This window comes from Heterodontus francisci, chromosome 2, assembly GCF_036365525.1.
Source record: "Heterodontus francisci isolate sHetFra1 chromosome 2, sHetFra1.hap1, whole genome shotgun sequence".
NCBI classification, from domain to species: Eukaryota; Metazoa; Chordata; class Chondrichthyes; order Heterodontiformes; family Heterodontidae; genus Heterodontus; species Heterodontus francisci.
In genome coordinates, this window is record NC_090372.1 from 156,359,495 (window position 1) to 156,372,247 (window position 12,753).

At 41.4% G+C, this 12,753-nt stretch overlaps 1 protein-coding gene across 7 annotated transcripts in view; it reads right to left on the reverse strand.

Moving 5' to 3' along the window:
• The window catches only part of cdk14 (cyclin dependent kinase 14), a 779,114-nt gene that overhangs the window by 498,376 nt on the left and 267,985 nt on the right, over positions 1-12,753 (reverse strand). For all 7 annotated transcript variants that reach the window (XR_010969007.1, XM_068012619.1, XM_068012572.1 and 4 more), the window contains one exon: positions 4,784-4,846. Coding sequence is in view for 6 of the 7 variants with exons in the window: in XM_068012619.1 (XP_067868720.1) it covers positions 4,784-4,846 (63 nt within the window). In the remaining variant the exon portion in view is untranslated. The remainder of the gene's footprint in view (positions 1-4,783; positions 4,847-12,753) is intronic.

A 12,753-nucleotide genomic window follows, 5' to 3' on the forward strand; every position in this document is an offset into this window, starting at 1 on the left:
GGTCCATCATGGCCAACCCATTTAAACATGGTGAAGTCACACACACCAGTTAACCACCCTCTCAATCACATTCTCTTGGGAGAGGCAAAAGAGAAAAATCTCAGTTGCCAATTTAGAACAACACTGCAAAATTTCTCTCCAACTCCCGAAAGCAAACAAAGATCTAGAAAGCACAACATCTGTACTTAACAACTGCTCATAAGAACGATGATGGGTCCTCTGATTATAGCACCTCTCCTCCAGCCACCCACACTTCCATCCCTGATCCTGCGAGGAAATAACTGATTATGATTCAGGACTTCCACACTGTGACCAGGAATTTCAACAAACCCATTTATCAATCTACTTGTGAAAGGCAGCAGTGTTGAAAAAGGCAACAAATGAACAGTGGCTTATAAAGCTTTTTTTTCAATTGTTTAAACCACAGGGATAATTATATTTTTTGAAAGTGATGATGTTAATTAATGGGATACATTTGTGTTTTTTTTTACATCCCTGATTGAAGAGAGACAATAAGGTATTCATATATAACAAAAATAAATCAGGCAAATAAAGCTTAATGTAATTACTTCCTACTAACATTCTAAACAACTGCCATAAAACAATGAAAACAGTCTCAATAATAAATGGGCAGATTTTAAATTCAGAAGAAAATAGAGCAATATGGGCTCGATAACTGGACAACAGGAAGATGAAAATTGCATGTGCCATTCCTGAAAATGGTTCAAATGACAAAGAACCTAAATAGGCCAAACTACTTATCCTCTTTTCCACTTCCTTATGTTCTTGATCCCTGCAATTTTCTGTCTGTCCAATCAATAGGTTTTGGGTCAGCTCACAAACAGATATATGTCACAATAGCTGCAGCTGCTCCCATGATGAATGACAATCTTAATTTCCTTTCAATCTTTGTAGCATGGGCAAACAGCTGACAACCGACAAAATCAACAGTGAAGTTTCATTCATATTACTACCTAGTAATAGGATCTTCCTAGAAAGAAAGAACAGAACTAAATAACTTGCATTTATATAGCATCTTTCACATTCTCAGAATATCCCAAAGCACTTCAGAGCTAAAAAAAAATACTTTTTGAAGTACAGTCACTGCTGTTACGTAGGCAAATATGGCAGCAAAGTTACACACAGCAAGGTTCCGCAATGATCAATAAGTTTAACCTATTTTTCTAGAATCTGAAGGAATAGAGGGAGGTTATTTGGCCCACCATGTCAGTGTCAACTCTTTGAATAAGTTTCCAATTAGCCTCACTACCCTGTTCTTTCCCCGTAGCCCTGCACAGTGGCGCAGTAGTTAGCACCGCAGTCTGACAGCTCCAGTGACCCGGGTTCAATTCTGGGTACTGCCTGTGTGGAGTTTGCAAGTTCTTCCTGTGTCTGCGTGGGTTTCCTCCGGGTGCTCCGGTTTCCTCCCACAGCCAAAAGACTTGCAGGTTGATAGGTAAATTGGCCGTTATAAATTGCCCCTAGTATAGGTAGGTGGTAGGGGAATATAGGGACAGGTGAGGATGTGGTAGGAATATGGGATTAGTGTAGGATTAGTATAAATGGGTGGTTAATGGTCGGCACAGACTCGGTGGGCCGAAGGGCCTGTTTCAGTGCTGTATCTCTCAAAAAAAAACTGCACACAGTATTCCAGGTGCAGTCTCACCAAAGCCCTGTACAATTTTAGCAAGTCCACAATGAAGTAAAGAAACTGGCCTAGGTGTGCAAAGAATTTAAAAAGAAAGATGGTAGAAAAAGCCACAAAAGGGCAAACGGTTTTTGATTGCCTTTGCATGCTCTAACTCTCTGATCATTTCTTCTGCATTTTCAGAGTGATACTACCAGCCCAGTTTTTCCATCTTTTGACAAGTAGCTCTCAGCTACTCTTGCAACCTTTTTTACTCCCCCACTCTGTGCACCTACTGTGCTATTCAACCCAGCAGCCTTCCCTATCCTTCACCATCTTCCCTCCGACTCTTAATTTCCGGCCTGCTAATGTAACTGGAGTTCAGTGCTGCCATCTTCTCCCAATTGTTGTAATACACACTGCCCAAAGCCTGCTCAATATCGTGAGGTGGCTTTTCTGGCCTCTCCTACTCTGTGCCACCCAGCTGCTTGCCACTCTCCATATTATTGAGCCAGAGGTGTTGAAGAACATATCCTATGTTTGTAAAAAGGCATGCAATTCCAGATGCAGCAAATTGAATAGATGTTATGAAGATAACTGAATTTAAAATAAACACAACCTTGTTGCAGCATAAAAGATGGAGGATATTGTCCAAAAATACATAGGCTTGGATTTTACCCTTGGTGGACGGGAGCCATCAACCGACTGAAAAGTCAGTGGCGATTCCGCTTCTGCCTGGCCTTGGGATCCGACCATACTTGCAGGTCCCCGGCCTTTGACTGTTCTGAGGCGGGACTTCCACCCGCTTGAGGCAGGAAGTCTCACCTAATGGAGCTCCCACTGGGAGCAGTGGTCACTGCTGGGACTGCAGCCCAGCCTACAGATGATGATGTTGGGGAGCCCGGAACCAAGGTAAGTTTTTGTTGCCTTGCCAGCGGTGATCGGTCAGGCCCCGACGAGGAAAGGGTGGCCGACTGGGGGGGATGGAGGGGGGGGCTCGTATTGGGTGTTGGGGGTGGCCCTCCATCAGGCACACGTTGCCCGATCATGAAGGCCCTCCCAGACCATCAGAGAGCCACCTGCTTTTGTCAGGCAGCTTCTCTCGGGCCTCGGCCGCCTGACTAGCCCTAGCTAAAATCCCCGCGGAGGCCCTTAAGTGGACACTTAATGGCCACTTAAGGGCCTTGATTGGCCTGGGGCGGGCCGTTTTCTGCCGCCGCCGCCCTGCATAAAATGGCAGTGGAGGCGAGAGGGGTCGACAAGGGCCCCCCAAGCCTCCCGCTCTATTTTACGCTCCCCCCCCCACCCCCACCTTCTCACTCTTTGGAGGGCGGGGCGTAAAATTCAACCCATATTTTCTGGCATTTTCAGTTTGCTGCTTTCATATGCCAGAGACACATTGTCAAGCCTCGGAAAGTTTTAAGTTCCATCTTCAGCTCTAAGCCAGCCTCCTGCTGGATTGGTTTTGTGTAAGTTAATACATGTCATCCCTTTAAAAGCTACCCATTTCCACCCATTACACACATATTCTTTTCTACATGTCAAAAATATTAGCATTCCCATCACCTGGAACTTGCCAACTAAAACGACCAATAATGAATCCTCTAAGTCAGTATTCTCAACTTCTTTTCTATTTCTGGAAACCATATTCCCATTTAACTGTGCAAATGCTTTTGCTCTCAAATTGTATGGGAGATAATTCTGAACCATATTAATTCTCGTTGTTCTTGCAATAATTACAAGGTAATTTCCTATACATCATATGCAGAATGACAATTATGGGTGCACTGCAAACACCATTTTAATATTTTGAAGTCACATTCTGACTTCTGACAAATGAAATAGGAGGCAACATTCAGCAAATGTCAGCAAAAAGAACTTCATTTTTTCCCCCAGCTGCTACATTCTGAGGCTGCATTTGTCCAGATGACAGTCGCAGGTGACTAGACTCTAGACAGCATTATATGAATCTTTGGCAATTCTCCTATTAGTGATCCTGACTCTCTGCTTCCCTCAGAGGCATACAGTGTCCTTAGCAGACAAATATAGAACAAGCCAATTCATAACTGGTCTTCAAGTCTCCCTTAGAAACTAAAGCAATTACAAAAGACCTTTTGTTTGCAGCTTATCTGCCCAATTGGCACTTGCGAGACATAAAAAGTTTAAAACTACACAGTTTCATCTTTTCAGAAGGCAATATTAGACATCAAGTCATGGTTTCTTTTATCACACTTGGCTCCCTTTTCATCCTAAATCTTACTTTCCATAAACCAGAATCAATTATAGCTGCAATCTCATTTATCCTTCCCTGTCCCATGCTACCATGTAATTTTAGAGGCATTAATGGCAGAATAATTAGCATCCCTCTGGCTAACAGTTAACAGTCATGACCATAGTAACTTTACTAATTAGGATGAACTGTAAAACCCTCCCACGATCACAGAGTGGTATTTTCTTCAAATGTACTGGAACTGTGCCATTCCATAAAGGTTCATAATTAATCAATCTAAATGTAATAATCACTAACAAATTGGTAAAAGTCACTACGACTTTGTGCTACTATCCTGTTAACTCAGCTCCTGATACCGCTCAGTGAACTGCAATTACAGAGGCAACAATAAAAATACACCGTTGGGTATTGTTTATGCTGTTATGAATTATTTAGCAGAAGTTGTAAACATCTTCAGCTTTCAACAGAAGTTGCAGCTTTCTTTATGGAACGTTTAAGGTTCCTCAATGGCCCAGGATGTTTACCAATTGAATAACGTACCCAAAGTACCAGTTCAAACTCCAGTATTTGCTGCAGTAACTGATCTCATTCAGATTGTGATGGAGCACAAAAGGCCTCAGTACCCTAGCATTGTGGAACAAACAGCCTATATTCTCAATCCCGATCACTGTCCATCAACTCCTGTTGCAAGTGCAAGCGGATGTTCAGAGCAGGCAGTTTGGGCATTACTGTGGCACATTCCACGTCATCTGGTCTGCCAATTCTCACTGCCAAAATGTATACATGACTAATGGCCAGCTGGACAAGTTCCTGGAGTGAAATACCTATCGAGCCACACCTCAGCAAGAACACAAGAAAATTGGAAAAAACTGAACAAAAAGTAAATGCTGATGTTATCAATCCTTTAATTAAGTTACACTTCTTACCTTCACATTGTCTGGAAGAAGCCCCCCTGGGTGTTTATCCATATACTGACATAAGTCTGTATGCTAGAACAATGAAAAAAGGAAAAGACAATTATTTTAGATTCATCAGCTATTTGATAATTTAACAGCTTCAGTTTATTTTAAATACAGTTTATGCCTGGCCTTTCTTTAAATATTTAACTAGTTTTGTAATTCTTTAACTACATTTATACATATACATTTATCAGCATTTACAGGATCTTCAACTTGTGCAAAAGATCATGAAGGTCATCAAATAATCTCACTTCTATTTCAGCGAATTAATCTATGAAATGTTTTAACAGCACAGTTTACTGATCATGCATGCAAATGGAAAAATACATAGCTTTAAATTGCAATCTGTATTGTTCATTAGGAATATATGATGAAACCTTAAAGAATGCCAGAATGATTTTTGAACAAAATTAGAATTGAAAAGCAACATGACTATTCAACCAAAATATCTTATTTGTGAATAAGACCTTTGAGTATCAGCTTTTTACTGCAGACAGCCATAGAAACCAGAAATGGAATGTCCCAGTGAGCAACAGCAGAGTTAACGTTTCAGGTCGATGACCTTTCATCAGATTTCCAGCATCCGCAGTATTTTGCTTTTGTATAATAGACCACAGTGCTGATTGAAATCTCTGATTAAAGATGTGAATGTGAAGAGTTACTGAATTACTTCTTTTGGGCCTCCTTATCTCGAGAGACAATGGATACGCGCCTGGAGGTGGTCAGTGGTTTGTGAAGCAGCGCCTGGAGTGGCTATAAAGGCCAATTCTGGAGTGACAGGCTCTTCCACAGGTGCTGCAGAGAAATTTGTTTGTTGGGGCTGTTGCACAGTTGGCTCTCCCCTTGCGCCTCTCTTTTTTCCTGCCAACTACTAAGTCTCTTCGACTCGCCACAATTTAGCCCTGTCTTTATGGCTGCCCGCCAGCTCTGGCGAATGCTGGCAACTGAATTACACAACTGGCATAATTAGGCAACTGCAATGCAAAAATTCACAAACATACAATTTAGGGACAGGTTCTCAAAAGGTAATTTTAGAATGAGATCTGTGGCTGTTGGTATCTCTTGGTGATAAATTCAGTTCATTTTAGTTAGGTTTTACCAAAGCTAGTAGTTCAAAGAAAAGTATATCAACAGTTTTCACACAAGTCAAGAGGTGTTTTGCCACAGTTCCATCCCCTCTGAATAAACTATTTTTGAACCATTTTCTTATGCACACAAAAAACTAATTTGACTTCCAAATTATACAAAGGATCTATGAAGGCCAGCAACTTAGATCATCATCAGGATTGTTATGAAGTTTTATAATTTAAGATCTAGTGAACCAATTATATTCGGGATAATAAAATGAACGTTACACAGAATCACATGCAATTCTTTCAGTATAAAAACAAGGTTCAATTTAACTGCACAGGAAATATTCAAGAAACGTATTTCATGGAACCAAAGTCATCAAAACACAAATCAATTTTTTTTCATTTTGGATTTTACAAATGCACCACTAAGTTTCCTTTATGCAATTGGCATATAACGAACAATATTCATCTTAATTTCTCACTAACAGACACTTGTGGAGAAGGTAATTTCCTATCTGCTCTTTGGAAATGGGTTTCTTATTTTGTTATACATAACACATACAGAAAATCTTTCACCAAATAGTTCAAAATATTTTTAAACTCAATAATATAAAGGTTAAATATGAATTGGATCAGGATAAAGGAATTTAGTTCCACATAGATCCCTGAATGCTCAATGTAACGGCAATCGTGACATGATATCTGATACTGGTACATTTTCTAACTGAACAATGGAAATTCGTCTTCATAGAGTAATTGGCATGTTACCACACCAGTAATGATTTCACATGTGTGAAATTGTGAAGTAACAGACGGTAAAATTATTTCTTAAAAATTATAAATACTCCAATTAGTGAGGTCTATTATTACCATAATTACATGTCAAAAGTTAATATAAAAAGAGTCCATCATATGTGATTTGTTCTCTTAACTGCTGTATTAATGAGACACTTTTTAAAAACCAAAAATAAATCAGGGTTTTGGTAACTGTAAAAGGAATATTTCATTCATTATCTTAACTACCACATTTAGTATTAATTATGTGAGATAATGCGTGTGCCTTTTAAAGGTTATGAAGGTAATCAATTAATCTCACTTCTATGCTATTCTATAAAATATTGATAATTTGTCCTAAATTATCTTGGGTCATTACCGTTCAGGAAATGCTGCACAGGCATAATTAATTTTCACCAGTAGAATTATTGGAACACAAAGGAGATGTTCAAGCATTGGAAGCAGTGCAGAGTGCTACAAAGCTGATCCCTGCTATTAGAGGTTGGAGCCTTCAGGAAAGACTGGTAAAACTTCGGTTTCTCAGCCTTGAAAGGAGGCCATTGAAAGATGATCTTATGGATACATAAAATTGTTAATTGTATGGAAAAGTTTAATCTAGAAAATTACTTTAATTTGAACTTTGGGAATGGACAAGAAGCCACAGGCTCAAACTAGTAAAAGTCAAATTTAGTACAGATTTCAAAGATTTTCCTTTCATAGTGGTTACATGAAATAAACTCCTATAGTGGGGGTAAAAACCCAGAATCATTTATAAAGCAACTGAGTGTTGCAATGGGGAGACTTGAGTATTTCTGTGTGGGTGAACTAAGATGACATGAATGTTCATCATGTGTAATCTTCTTCTGAACTCATGCAAAATTTTAAAGAGAGCAATATCAATAAAGTGCTGTTCTTGCTCAATTGTTTTTCCACTGATGCATTTAGTCTTTTTCAGTCTACATACTATAAAGTAGCTCCCTAACTGAAACAATTACAATGGTGGGTAGGCCTGCTATCCATTTCTGCGACTTCTCCCAAGATACACACATAAATATTAGCAGTTTCCTTTGTTCAGGTCACCAGGGGTGTATTACTTGAGTCACTCACATAGTGCTACATGATGGCAGCCACTGCTCCGATGCTTTTTCACTACGTTTATTGCTGGCAGTCAACTCCACACCCTGTTTACTGATCTCAGAATGTAGAACATTGGCCAGTAATGACTTCTCTGAATCCCTCCCTCATTGTTGTTTGAAAGATTCTCCAATTAGGTTGAATTTGGCTCCAATAGAGAGATCCAACCTATCAGCAACAGATTTTACTGCTGTTTGGATTGAGGCCAGTGACAGCTCAACACAGTCCATGTGTTCTAATAACCTCCACTAAAACACAGGTCGACTACATTCTGTAACCAGAGATAATTCATGAGGGGCAGGCTGGGTCTAATTCCTCTTTCTTACACCTGCTTCCCTTCAACCCCTGCAACTCTCCTAATCCTGTCTACCAACCTTTGCTTCACCATATTCTTCCTCATCCAAATAACTATCCACTTGTCACAAGATGTCTGCATGTGAAATGGTGCTTGCTTAAAATGTGTATGGTGATGGTTGTTGTTCCATTGGCTATCCTCCCTGGACGTGTGTTGCAGAACACTTGGATTTTCCTCGCTCTGTGAGCACTGCAGATGAGATATTATGAATACACTGTACATTTAATTATTATATTGTTATTACATGAACCATTAAGCACCTGTGCTCAGTGTATCAGGATATGCTGATGAACATACAGTATAAATATATGCTTAATTTGGGGCATACCAGATGTCCAAGCTCATCAGCCCTCTCTTCCTATTCTCCCCATTAATTGTACAGTTCCTTATCTTACTGAAGTTAATAGATTCTCCTCAGATGTTCCACCACATGTTCTGCTGGCTGCTCTCCAGTTACATGACTTCAATTTTAAATATTACAACAGTGTGAATTAAAATTTATGATTTGGCACAGACATTAATTCATTTTTTGAGATAGTAAAACATTTTTGCATCTCCCATAACCATCACTCAATCTTATATCCATCTGTATTTTTCATCACTATATCCATCCTTTGTGGTTACTTTCCAATAATATTCTTACCTGTCCTTAGTGCTGGTTTAGAAGTTCCAGAATTCATTCCAACTCTGCATAACGGTCAAGCCAAAGGGGTTTGGTTTCTTCATGACACAACCTATGAAGATTTCCACACCCTTTCGGCAAAATGAGCTTTTCAATTTTGTCTATAAAGCACTGTTCGATGAATGATTTTTTTGGTTTGTCATTTGTACTGATTAACAGCTTAAGGAATGTGAAAAAACTGACAGGTGCACTTCTAAAAATAACCACTCTTCTGTTGCAAAAGTGGCTGCATGAAAATGATTACATCAAAATCAGACTATTCGACAAAGAGAAAATTATTTTCTCTTTTCTCCACCCCCCACCCCCCGGGAACAAAGAGAAAAATATAGACCTAGTTATTAATTATGAACAAAAGGCAAATCTATTAACTGAAATAGGTCGAAGTTTGGTATTATTTTTCCCTGTAATTTATTCCCTTCCTCTTCTGATTCATGCTGCCATGATGGTCCATGGGGACCAGCAGACCTCCAGTGCATCACATAAGTGGCCATTCTACGTGTGAACAAAGACAATCAATCAATGGCATGCCATTCAGTTCCACTACCTGTCACAGTTCACACAAAGACTGGGAAGTACTGGAGGGCTGATGGTCTAGCTCTTTCTCTTTGGAGATGAAACATGAAACATTTCAGCCCTATTTGTTTTAGTATGACATGTGCAAAAGTCTGGTGTCATACAAAGTCATATAGGGGGTCGTAGTAAGCAAGTTATGCTGCAGCTGATCAAACCCCATCTGCAGCATTTTCAGTTTTGAGCAATGAACCTCAGGAAAGATAAACGAGTAAGAAATAAGTTTTTTTTCTGCTTCCTTGTGACAAATTCAGAGTAGGGAATCAAAGTGACCAACCGGTACTAAAGCACCAGCTGATTTCTGACCAACTCTATTCCAGAGCAAAAGCACTTGGCATAATCGTGTCAAATGACTGACAAAAGATGGCCAGTCCATTTGTGCCAGGCATCTCCAACAGAGTAAATTCCCAAATACAACAGGTAGGTGGCGCTCCCACTCAAAGCAGAGAGCTCCTATGAAACAGAGTTTACCTGGCACTGGCCTATTCCAGTCAAATTAGTGGGATGCCTTACTGAAAGGAGCACGGCATCTGCATAACTTGAAAGGATGGCCTCCTTGCCTGACCCATGCAGAAATGGTCCCAAGAGGCGCTTGCACAACAGGTGGAGAAAAGAGTCTTTGCAGATCAAATGCTGGTTGGAAATTGGTTATCCCTGATGCATTTCTTTCCCAAAGCAAAGTACAAGACAAAGATGCAATAACTTTAAAAGTTGGGACCAGGCAACAAAATGTATCCCAAACCCGAAAGCCTGCAGCGTTCTGAGCAGATAGTCATGATCTTTCGGCCAGGATTTTCCCGGCATGAGATGAATTCTGATGTCGGTCGGCCAGCAGGACCGCGGCTGCAATCTTCCTGGCGGTAGCCAATTAAAACGCCACCACAGGGCCTGCCATCCAATTAAGGATGGCAGGCATGGCTCTCCATTCTGCCAGAACTCTGCAACCTCAGCAGTGCCACCGAGAGGGGTGCTGCTGCAGAGGCTTCAAGGAGAACAAGAAGGCACCTCCATTTTGATGCCCTCATGCAAGGGAGGTAAAATATTTGTTCCTACACCGAGGTCAGGCAGGCAAGCCCAGGCAATCAGAGGGGAAACACCTCCAGCGGCAATATCGAGGCCTTTGAGGTAGCTTTTGCGACCGGGGGCCCCCTTCTTGGGCCATGGAGTGTCTGGATGCAATGGGGGGGCCTTCCCTTGCTCAGGAAGCCGCTGGGAGGCCACTTCCATGAAGATGTTGGCCTCCCCATGCAGCAGAGAGCCACTCCAACGCGGCCCAGGAAGATGACCCTCAATTGGGCCTTTTAATTAGCCACCTAACTCCGGTCGAAGAGTGGCCAAATCACTGCTCTTCCCGCAGCTGGTAAAATGGCCTGGCAGCAGGAATGCATCGGGGAGCCCTCCCACCGTGTCAAATCCCTTCTTCTGAACTAGAGCAAGAATAGAATCATAGAATAGTTACAGCATGGAAGGAGGCCATTTGGCCCGTCATGTGCATGCTGGCTCTATGCAAGAGCAACTCACATAGTCCCACTCCCCCACCATTTCTCCATAGCCCTGCAATTTTTTTCTATTAAAATAATTATCCAATTCCTTTTTAAGTCATAATTGAATCTGCCTCCACCACACTCTCAGGCAGTGCATTCCAGATCCTAACCACCTATTGCATAAAAAAAAATTTCATGTTGCTGTTGCTTCTTTTGCCAATCACCTTAAATTAGTGTCTTCTGATTCACAATCCTCCCGCCAATGGGAACAGTTTCTCCCTGTCTACTCTGTCCAGACCCCTCATGATTTTGAGCACCTCTATCAAATCTCCTCTTACTATTCTTTTCTCCAAGGAGAGCAGCCCCAACTTCTTCAATCTAACTGAAGTTCCTCATTCCTGGAACCACTCTTCTGAATCTTTTCTGCATCCTCTGTCATACCTTCATAACCTTTGTAAAGCGTGGTGCCCAGAATTGGACACAATACTCCAGTTGAGGACAAACCAGTGTTTTGTAAAGCTTCATCATAAACTTCCTGGTTTTTGTACTCTATGCCTCCATTTATAAAGCCCAGGATCCAGTTTGCTTTATTAACCATTTTGTCAACCTGCCTTAGCACCTTCAATGATTTGTGCTCATATATACCCCCAGGTCTCTCTTTGACTGCACCCCCTTTAGAACTGTACCCTTTATTTTATATTGCCTCTCCTCATTCTTCCAACCAACATGAATCATTTCACACTTGTGTGTGTTAAACTTCATCTGCCACTTGTCTGCCCATTCCACCAGTTCTCCCTGTGTCTGCGTGGGTTTCCTCCGGGTGCTCCGGTTTCCTCCCACAGCCAAAAGACTTGCAGGTTGATAGGTGAATTGGCCATTATAAATTGTCACTAGTATAGGTAGGTGGTAGGGGAATATAGGGACAGGTGAGGATGTGGTAGGAATATGGGATTAGTGTAGGATTAGTATAAATGGGTGGTTAATGGTCGGCACAGACTCGGTGGGCCGAAGGGCCTGTTTCAGTGCTGTATCTCTAAAACCAGGCTATCTAAGTCCTCATGAAAGGCACTCGACAGACCAGCCCTCTCAAATTGGTGGCTCAGGTTCAGAACCAGACAGATGTAGTTGTTGATGCAGCTGCCAAAGATGGTGTAGAAACATCAGGTTGGTCAACTGGGGCCAACATTAAGTCAAAGACAGACAGACATGATCCAGGAGAAAGACTTTTATCCCATCACCAGTTTTCCAAGGGCAACAATCACCCTGTACCAAGAACGAAAAATGTATCTCATCAGCAATGCAGAATGTTTCAGAACACCCTGCTGTACTCCACAGTCAACCCACTGCTTTATTCTGGGACGACTGATGGAGGGGGCCCGACTGTGAAGCTTCAAGCTATGACATTACTTGGGCTGAACAAGGCAGGTCTTCCGCAATAAAATAAAAGCAAAATGCTGCATATGCTGGAAATCTGAAATAAAAACAGAAAGTGCTGGAAATACTCAGGCCAGGCAGCATCTGTGTATTTTTTTTAACCATATGCCTGTTTTTCATGTAGACAGAGCTCATTATTCTGCTATTAACACTCTCTCTGGACTAATGCACCACAAGCATTAACACACTCTTTGCCTTTGTCCCAGGACAGCTTTGCGATTTAATCTCTCCTGCTCTCTGCCCTATCACACACATTCCCTTTGGTTCTCTTCCCCACCAACTCCCATCCCACCACCACCACCCATCCCACCACTTGCTTAAAACCTAATTCTTTTCTAACCTTTGCCAGTTCTGATGAAAGGTCACAGACCTGAAAAATTAACCTTGCTTCTCTCCCTACAGATGCTGCCAGACCAACTGCATATTTCTAG